Here is a 9,952-nt window from a genome sequence, read left to right as displayed (position 1 = left end):
TTTTCTTCCTTCGTGTCCTGGTCTCCTGGAGGCAGAGTCCTGCACCTTGTTGGTGAGCTTTCCAGGACTCCCATATTTGTCATCTCTTTGAGAATGACTCATGCAAGGTGCCAAATCATGGCATGAGTTTCATCTGCATGTCTGGATTTGTGTCCTGCATTTCTTGCCAATGTGTTAAGCAGTTTCTCAGGTAGCCCCTGCCCGTCCTTCCCCCTCCCCCCCCCAATACTCCTGTGTTTCAGTGCATGACAACACTCCTGAGCACATGGAGCGTGAGAGAGGCTTATTTGTCTTCTGCAAATAAATTTCTGGACTAGAAATGAAAATCTGTACTGTGCTCACTGACACAGGTACAGAGCTTTCTGAGGTGTCAGAGCTGCTGAATTCCCCCATCCCTCACCTATTTTTTTCTTTCTTTCTTTTTTTTTTTTTTTTTTTCCAGCCAAGTTTAACTAATAGAAACGAGCAAGAACTTAGTTCTCATTGAGGGGAATTAGCATGTTGAATTTAGCCTTGTACTAAAGTTATAAAAAGACATAGAAATGTGGGGGAAGAAGGATGAAAGCCCGAGGGAGGCAGCGAGTGTGTTTCATCGGTCTGGTGAAGCACGGTTTCTGTTGTTTTTTTTTCTTTCTGTAGAAATCACGCATGCATTTCTGCACCTGTGCTCCTGCGTGCACGGGGCGCGGCGCTGTGGGGGCGGGGGCAGGGGCTGTGGCCGGGCCCTGCTCCTGCTGCCCCACGGCCCAGCAGTGCCCAGCACCCCCAGCACGCTCACGGCAAGGGGCGGCTTGCAGGGGCCGCGCAGACCCGGCGTACCCCTGGAGCTCACCCCTGGAGCAGGAGCGTGCTGGCTGCGTGCAGCCAGGCGGTGGTGGTCACCTCGGCGTGTCGGGAGCAAGGCGGCAGCAGGCGCTGCTTCATCGCCCTGGCAAACTGCTCCAAGGGGGTTGGAACTAGAGGGGCTTTAATCCCTTCCAGCAGGAGCCATTCTGTGTTTCTATGATTCTATGCAGGGAGCAAGGACAAGTACGGATCCCGTGTTAGCTTGCTAACCAGCAGGCTCCTCTCCCATCCCAGATGCATTTCTGGCTCCTTATGCACCCCTCCCCTCCCCTCTCTTTTTCTTTTTCCTCTTCTCTTTTGTCAGCTAGGAGTCTACATTTTGGGATCACTTGCAGAAAGGTTTATTGTTCTCAGTACAGTTGTCATTAGCAACACGCATTTTGGTATGACTAACAGATCTTTTTTGGGCAACATCTAAAAAAGGAAGTGGAAAGCAGTCCGTGCGTGCGAGCAGCGGTGCGCCCTGCCCACCTCCACCAGGCTGCTGCAGGGAGCCAGGACCCCGCAAACCCTGCAGGGGGTCGGGGCTCTGCCTGTCACTGAGAGCAGGAGGGAGCGATCCAGATACAGAAGTCACAGCTGGGAGAGCTGGGAGAAAACCTCTCTTGTTGCAACTGGATAAACTAGTTACCTACACTGGATTAAATAAATTTGATGCACACAGCATTGTCAACACTCAATATTGTTTTCACTTTCACTGTGTTCAGCACATTCACAGCAATTTTTTTTTTTAATTATTATTTTTTTTAACATCTCTGCCTGGAAGGAAATCATGTTGCCATGCTCTTTTCTTTCCTCTGCCAATGTTAGTGAGAAGCAGACTGCATCCCACCACCCAAAAATTGTGTGCAGGGAGGTGTCGTTGCCAGTGATGGCTTAGCTCTGGTGCAGGCTGTCAGCTGGTGTGATGCCCGCTCGGCAGGGCATCCGCTTGGCATCCGCGCGTGGTTTTGCTGGCGGCAGCGCCCCTTCCCCTGCAGACCGCAGAGCTCTGTGGCAGGAGGGGGAGATGCTGGCACGCCTCAGAAGAAGGGGTCTGTCCCGTTCCAGCTGACAGTTGCGCCTGGCCACCTGGTCCTGATTGCCATCTCTAGAGACGGAGACCTCTTCCCTGGGCTGCTTGTGTCCTTACGGCGGCCCTCTTCCCAGTGGTGTGAGTGAGTGTCTGGAAAGGAAATGCAGTTAAAAAGCATCTAAAAACATCTAACCCACTGTGTCCCTCCCCCCCCCCAAAAAAAAAATAATAATAAAAAAAAATTAAAAGGTTAAAAGCAAAAGAGCTGAGCTGCTGTGGTTGGGCTGCCCACCTGGTGGGGGGAGCATGGGGAAGCGCTGCCCTGCAGCATGTTTGGAGGTCGCAGTTCTGCACAGGTGCACGCGGCCTCCGCTGCGGCCATGCTGTGTACCATGACAGGGAATCTCCCTTCACCCCTCTTTCCTTCAGACTTGGCCTTCAGTGTGATGTTTTTCAAGTTTCTTGTTTTTAAATGCCACGGTGAAAGGAGAGCCGAAGGGCTGGGTGGAGGAAGTGGAGGTGGCTGCAGTGCCTGGGGAGCACGGAACGCCCTTCCTGAGCACGCCCTCGGAGCTGTGAGGAGCAGCCCGCACTGCCCAGGGCCTGTGAGGCTTCGGGGCACCCAGCAGCACCTTGCTCTTGGGCACGGAAACGCAAACACGCTGTATGCATATGTCTGTATCAGTGCATGTACACTGCTCCGTTGGGCTGTGTATGTAAGCAGATACATGCAGCGCTATGCAAACACAGCTCCATGCACGCCTGTACGTGACACCTGCAGCTCTGTGCTCCCGTGGTTCATCTGAGTGCTCACCTACTGTGAGGTGGGCTGTTCTCGTCTGCCCTCGCTGCCCGTTGTAGAAGTACAGGTGAAAAACGTGCTCCATCTTCCAGTCGGACAAGAGCAGCCTGTTGGTGCTGAAGAGGATGCTGTGCATCCCGTTGATGCTGCACAGCCAGATAGGAAATTTAGGGGTTTTCAGCACGCTTCCAACCTGGGGGTGGAACGGGCAGCTCAGGTACGCAGGCAGCACTACCCACCGGAGACCCGTGCCTAAGGGGCTGTGGGGGCTGCCGTCCTCATGGGAGCCCGAGGCATGTCTCCAGGCACGGGGTGAGGCACAGCGAGGGCTGGGAAACTACCAGCACCTCATCTGCTGTGGGGTTTGGGGATGGGAGCGGGACTGGGGATGGGACTGGGATTGGGGATGGGAGTGGGATTGGGGATGGGAGTGGGATTGGGGATGGGAGCAGGGCTTGGGGATGAGAGCGGGTTTGGAGATGGGGTGCACAGTGCTCACCGGGGGCAGGTGGTGCCTGGCCTCCTCCCGGCTCCAGCGCAGGAAGCCCACCTCGCAGCGGCGGCCGGGGCACGCGCTGCCTGCCAGGACGACCTGGAGCAGTGCCTGCAGGCGAGGGCCACGCTCAGGCTGCAGCAGCGCGAGGGGAGGTGCTGGGTGCCCGACCCCAGGCCCTGGCCTCACACAGCACGGGGCAGCCGTGGGACCCTGCCTTCCCAATGGCCTTCCCACGGCACCGCCGGCAGCTCACGGATAACATCTACAGCAAGTGTCGCCTCACAATTTTTTTAGGTGATTAACAGGTGGGGGTGTTTTCCAAGATCAGACATAGGAGGAATAATAATGACAGAAACACCTGGAAAGTGAGGCTGGTCCTACCTGAGTGCAGATGACATTTCCACAACTGGACTCTAACAGGTGAGGTGTCGTGCCACCTAAATCATTTTGGACCCTGTGCAACCAGACACAAAATATCGCTGTAATGTCCAGATCAGTGACTGGAGCGTCATACATCATGTCTGACTAATACAGAGAACAGAAAGAAATTTCACAGAATCATTTACTTTTCTTTTTTTGAGCACAGCAGTAGTGTCCCACTACAGGAATTTTATGCTCCTCCTGAGCTCTCGCATGTCAGGCCTATGTCTGTTAAAATTCAAAGCTAGGGTTGGATTCCAACCTTCTGCAGAATGGAACAGAGATTTCAGTCAGTGCCTCAACTACCCCCAAGTTTAACCTGAATATAACGATTTGAAGCAGCACTGCAATGTTTTGCTAAATAGCCATTGGTGTCATGTTAGTACAAATCACTGGTGCAGTGATGCCTCTGTATCTGTCTGTAGCATCTTTACACAAATGCAGTTACATTGCCTGTAGGAAGACTGTATCAGCTTCCTCTGCTAACGAAGTTATGCTGATGTGTTTTTCCTGTGTTTAAATAAGCTTTTTGTGATTTTCATGTTTAAGTTTAATCAGCTGTAACTATGGTTATGGCTACCAGTAGAATAACCCCTGATTTGGTACAGTGCACTGTTCTTCCTGTGTGTGCAGCCAGGCACATCGCCTCTCTGCTGCTCCCTCCTGCCTGCTCCTGCACGTGTAGGCACGAGAAGGACACACGTTAATGTACAACATCAGCCTCTTTTTCCTCAAAACTTAGCCAGTAGCTCTACATTCCTCTGACTGTTGCTTCTTCTCATTAGTATAAGAGTGGGCATGTAACTAAAATAAGAAAAAGAGTATTTCATAAAATGTAACTAAACTAGAAGAAAATTTAAAAAATGAAACATACCTTTCCAGTGTCCTTGAGAAAAGTAAACTGTACAAAAACAGGATCAGTCCCTTACTTCCTTCACTTTTAAACTGGAAAAAGAAAAATGTAATCACAGGGAAGGAACTATGGCACATATGTGATGCTTAATTAAAACAATTCCTCTGCTTAAATCAACCCTAGATAAATATAATGAGCCAAACGAACAAGGTATTATTCTGGGAAGACTTTGGCTTTGCTACTAGTTCTGTTGAATAGGACCAAGTGAAAAGAAAAAAAAAAAAAGTCCAGTTCTGGACTAACCTATTTTTGTACATGTTTTTTAAATGTTACCCCTGTTTGCCTGGCATCTGTGGTGAGGTTCCAGTGACTGCAGTGGCAGTGGGATCATTTCCTGTAGTAAAAAAAAATAATCTAGGAATGGTCCCTGAACAACTGGGGCTAACAGCCTGGCTGTCCTGCTGAAGACCCTGCTATTGAGCTCCGCAAGGCCTACTTCTGTGTGAGAGATCAGGTTCAAGCAGAAAATAACTCAGAATACAGCAAATATTCCATACGTACACAATTTATGTGGTCGAAGATAAATTTCTGAGCTGCTGCTTTCTCAAAAAAGTTAAACAGCTGAATCTGCAGGGCAGAAGCATAAAGTGAGAAACAAAAAAAGGAGACATTATATTAAGAAGCAGGGCTTTTTAATTCAGTGTTTCCTTCAGACAAATGAAGGACTAACACAAGAAATTACTCTGACCATTCCTCAATTCTGGAGTTCAGTTCTTTGCAAATAGTCAAAGGCAATAGGCTTTAATTCAACTTTTTTTTTTTTTTAAGTATTATTATTATTATTTTTTTTTTCCCAGAAGAAAGATCAGTCTTTAATGAAAAATAATTACAGCCCCTGGATTCACCTAAAGCCTTCAAGAGGTGGCAGAAACATCTTTCAAGCTCCAACTGGGATGTGGGCCCTGTGTGCTTATAATTTGTGATGTATCATAAGTTAGGGAATGGGTTTATAAGATTTTTTTTTTTTCTAAAATCTTCAGACCAAATATCTTAAAAAATTTGTTTACAGAAAGTGTTTTCTTACTCACCCGTTCAGTGAAGTTGTCTGCTTTGTAGTCCGTGGTAGGGACAAAATGGGTGGCTGCTGAGATAAGGCAGACGGTGGCTTCCTGACCTTCTCCCGCTGCCCAGAGGCTGTCTGCCAGGGCTGCAGCCAGGGCCTCTCCTTGCTCCTTTTGGCTTATTTTGCACAATCTGCAGAGCAGGACACAGCAGAGTATGGCAGGCAGGCGGGGGCAGTGGCAGCAAGGGGTCTGTGTCCCCATTGCCCCATGTCCCCACCAGCTGCCTGCTGGCTGTGGGCCCCTCCTCGAGGATGCGGAGAGTCCCCACACCCTCATCTTGGAGTGGTCCCGCTCACAGCCAAGCCCCCAGAGGCCCTGTCCTGCCTGAATATCCTGGGTCAGGCCCATGCAGCTCTAAGGAGCAGACCTGTGAAGGCAGGAGGGCACTGAGGAAGGGAGCCATGCCCGCAGCCCGGCCCATCGCCCCCGGCGTTTCCAGCGGCACAGGGACCGTCCGAGTGCTGCGGGGTGCCCTGCTGCCACCACAGCACCAGGGGCTGTGCTGAGGAGGCAAGCACTGCTCCTGCAGCAGCAAAGGCTAGGTGGGAAAATCCCTGCCTGGGAGCCAGGTACGGCGTTCCCACAGGGTGCAGGTCTCCATCTGTAGCTGCAGCTCTGACGTGAGCTCTCATCTGGTAGAACTTGGAGGCAGGTGCTGGTTTTATTAGTTCTAACAATGCAAGGAAGCAGTTTTTGTGTTTCGCCAGGAAGGCTCATCTGCTTACCTTTCCAGGTGAGTATATTCTGTGTTTCTTACGAAGAGCAGATATTTAATGATGTTCCCTTGTACAGCCATCAGAATGGCTCTCGTTCCTCCCTAGAAACAGAGAGCAAACACTTGCCAGTGCTGATGAGCCCAAACAAGCTGAGCTGTGCAGGTCTGCTGGAAATTGCAGCATTCTGACCGTCTGAGCCAGCCTGCTGCCAGCATCAAGGGCAGTAGTGTTTCTCTTCTCCCTGGTAATTCAGGATGGCTGCTGACTTCTGAGATAAATAGAAAAGTTTTGAAAAATATCTTATGTGCCTAAAAATAAGAAGTCTCTATGCAAGAAGAGCCCGTGGTGGCCCTGTTACTGTGCTCATGCAGGGAGGATGCCCGTGTGCATCCTGGCGAGGTGGGAGTCCCAGCCCCAGAGAAGGGGTCAGGGTCAGCACCGTGGGCTCTCCCTCCTCTCCTCTGCCTTGTGACAAAGGGACTGAGGCTGGCAGGAGCACGGCTCCAACTGAGTTGAGGCTGCATGCAGGGCCCTCCCTGCTGCTGATGGCAGATCTGCTTTCTGCACTGCACCCAAGTGTCCTTTGACCTCAAGGATCCTCACCTGCCTTTGTGAAAAGCATTTTAACCTCCTGGCAGGTCCAGAGTATTTGCAATTTTAAGTGTGTATCTTGGTCTGCTGCTTTTTTGGGGGGCAGCATTATGATGGTAAATGAGGAAGAAGAGAACCATCCAATTTCAGCAAGTTAAAACACAGATAAATTCACCTCTTTCATTTCCAGGTGGGGCAGTAAGAAGTGGCTGACTACTGCCCCAAAGAAATGGGCAAGTACATCTGAACGTGCCCACCCTCAGCAACCCGCTGCTCGTCCCTGGATGAATTTAGTGCTGCGGTATTTCGAGCTTGTGTCTGCAGCACACTGCTGGATCAGAATAGCTGCTCCACTGAAATCTGCTCCAGTATTTCCACCTTGTGCCACCAGAGCGGGTGCGGGAGGGGTGTGTGCAGGTCTGCAGATATACGGGTGTGGGAGTGTGCACCTCTGGCTGCCACATCCCGTGGGCTGGCCTGGGGTGCAGATGCGGCACTGGCGCGTTACCTTGTCTGCCTCCAGAGCGTAGGCCAGGTCAGAGTGTGGCTCACGAAACCTGAAGTGTGCTTGTGCCCAGTCACGGCTGAAGATGCGGGACGTGTCCCCAAACAGCACCTTCCGCAGCGCCTGGGGATGGAGGGGATGGAGAGGTGTCAGGTGCAGCTCCTGCAGGATCCACAGCCTTGGAGCAAAACACTAGGCACACACCCCTGAACATGCAAGTTGTTTTGCTCAGACCCACGTGGTTTGTGGGGGGGGTGGCTCCTCATGGAGCAGGTGGAGTCCTGTGAAGCTGACCCTAAGGGCAGTTCTGTGCCCATGTCTCCTCAGGACAGGACCTTTTTTGGGGGTGTGCTCAGCCCAGCAGCCCTGGCCAGGCTTTTCAAGCTCTTGAGCTTTTTATCATGTTTGTGGCACAGTGAGATGTGATGGGTTTTGTATTGGAGATCACAGGAGGCAAGGTCAGCACTGGGGACCCCTCTGCTGCCCCCCTGCAGAAAACCCGCCGAGTTTTTGGTAAAGCCCCTTGGTAAAGGCCCAGGGGCAGCCAGCACCAAGCGCTGATGCTCTGGAGACCCGCTGTGGGCAAGTAAAAAAACATCCTACTGCTCTCCCAAATTTCTGCCTTCTGTTCTGAGGCTATTCCCGAGGAGAGCACCAAGAAGCAGGATGCTTTGTGCCTTGCCATTGGGCCTATTATCTAACGCGAAGTATAGTATGTTGGTTTTGAGGTTGTGTTACAGCCGTGCTCTGTAAGAGTCCCATAAATAAATAACAGCCCTGCTCACCATCGCCATGCCCAGCGAGAGGGGCTGGCCGCCCCGGCTGGGGGAGGCCGGGGGAGGCCGCGGCACCGTGGGAGGGCAGCGGGGCTGCGGGGTCCCTCCGGCACCACCTGCTCCGTGCCCTCCGTCCGTCCCGCAGCCCGGGCGTCCCTGGAGGAAGGGAGAGAGGGGCAGCTGTTCGGAGGCGGCTGGCTCCTGGAGCGCTCCCAGGGTTTCCAGCCCCCGGCATGAGCACAGATAATGGCACACGGGGCTGAGGGGCAGCAGCAGGACTGCCCGTAGTGCCTGGTGGCAGCAGCTTTGTGCCCTCACCCTGCCAGCCCCGCACCACCCGTGCCCCGTGTGCTCACTCCCTGCTCGCCTCCTTCCCCGCCACCGCTGCAGGGTGCAGTTTTCGGCTCTGCCACCCACCACACTCCCTGCTGGCTGTGGGGACGGGCCCCGCGCAGCCAAATTTTCCTTTACAGCCCCCTTTAACACTGACAGGCTAACAGCAACGGGGGACATTTCTGCTTAAAACAGGCCTGGGTAAACACAGTCAATTTTTAGTTACAAATTGTTTGTTTTAAAGGTGCGTGGTATTTACTTTCAAATATCAATTTTATGCTCCTGAGTTGTTTTACTGTGTATAAACTGACAAGGGTGTGAGGCTTAGGTATATTTGTGTTAGACAGATAAATATGCATTTGTATACTTCACTTCCAACTAACTTTAACTAATTGTTAAAAATAACTCCCACACGAACAAATGATTACAGTGTAGAAGAAGAATGTTGTGTTTGTCTGAGTTTCAGGAAATAAGTTTCAGTGCTTGTCAACCTAAGGATGGAGTAGGTTCTCCAAATACTTGTATTCTATGGTCTTCACTTACTATCTTTTTTTCCCCCTGTCTTCTAAAGTTGACCACTGACCATGAAAACTGTTATGTTTAGACAGAAAGGTCAATTTATGTTGAAATGTTTTGCTATTTTGATTCAGATTGGGAAAACATCCCTTTAAATACCTGAAGAGAATGCACATTTCTTAGAAAAGGAGCACGAGAAATAAGTCTCTATAAAGGCTGTTGTACTACACACTCGGATGAGTAATTTCTTCAATAGGATAACATGGCAAAACAATTGCAAAAACTGGTAGACAAGTACAAAATGTTACCTTTTAGAGAAATGCTTACCTGATGAGTAGTAGTAGTGATTTCCAAACTGCAAAATAAAATATAAATCAAAAAATAAAACAGAGGCATTGTTAATGCATTAAGGAACAGGAGACCAGCTGGAGAAGAACTCCATAAGAGAAGAGGAGGAAAAGCTGTTGCACTCGCGTTACTAAGCACCTGAAAACCTTTCCTGCATTGGCATAAGTCTTGTGACGAAATATAATGTTACAAAAAGTCTGGAATTTAAAATGTGTGATAACAAAGGGGGACAAAAACCTTACCCACGGAAATGAAAGATTTCCCTCCATTTGTTCAGATCTGAAATTTTGTTGCAGATCTCGTCCAGTGCTGCCTGCGCCCTGGGGTGCTCGGGGTGCCCAGCTCCCTGCTCGTCCATCGGAGCCGCAGCCCCAGGCTCACTGTCACCTCCTGCTGCCATGCCGTGATTAAACTTTCATCAGTGCTGGTCACGGTCTGCAGGAGCACAGCGGGGGGACACCACGGGGCTGCGAGAGCTGGGGCCGTGGAGCAGAGCAGAGCACCACACGGCTCTGCAGGCACCACGCAGCCACCAGCTCACGGGGAGCCCAGCTGGGGACGGGCGAGCTGCAGGAAGGGGGATGCTGGTCGGTGCCTGCCAACTTGCCAGA

The 9,952-nt window shown here is 51.1% G+C and overlaps 1 protein-coding gene across 1 annotated transcript; it reads right to left on the bottom strand.

The window, feature by feature from the left end:
• Positions 1-1,335: 1,335 nt before the first annotated feature.
• MINDY4B (MINDY family member 4B) lies at positions 1,336-9,699 on the bottom strand (the record flags this gene model as incomplete). Its single annotated transcript, XM_082767247.1, has 12 exons — positions 1,336-2,011; positions 2,676-2,856; positions 3,163-3,267; positions 3,541-3,613; positions 4,454-4,524; positions 4,994-5,059; positions 5,521-5,686; positions 6,282-6,373; positions 7,372-7,530; positions 8,154-8,300; positions 9,321-9,348; positions 9,584-9,699. 12 exons carry the CDS (start codon positions 9,697-9,699, stop codon positions 1,869-1,871), a joined length of 1,347 nt encoding a protein of 448 aa, XP_082623373.1. The 3' UTR covers positions 1,336-1,868.
• Between the last annotated feature and the right edge of the window lie 253 nt (positions 9,700-9,952).

Source organism: Aythya marila (assembly GCF_965140915.1).
Source record: "Aythya marila genome assembly, chromosome: 9".
NCBI lineage: Eukaryota > Metazoa > Chordata > Aves > Anseriformes > Anatidae > Aythya > Aythya marila.
The sequence above is the reverse complement of the archived record's forward strand: the minus strand, read 5'-3'. Positions and strand labels throughout refer to the sequence as shown.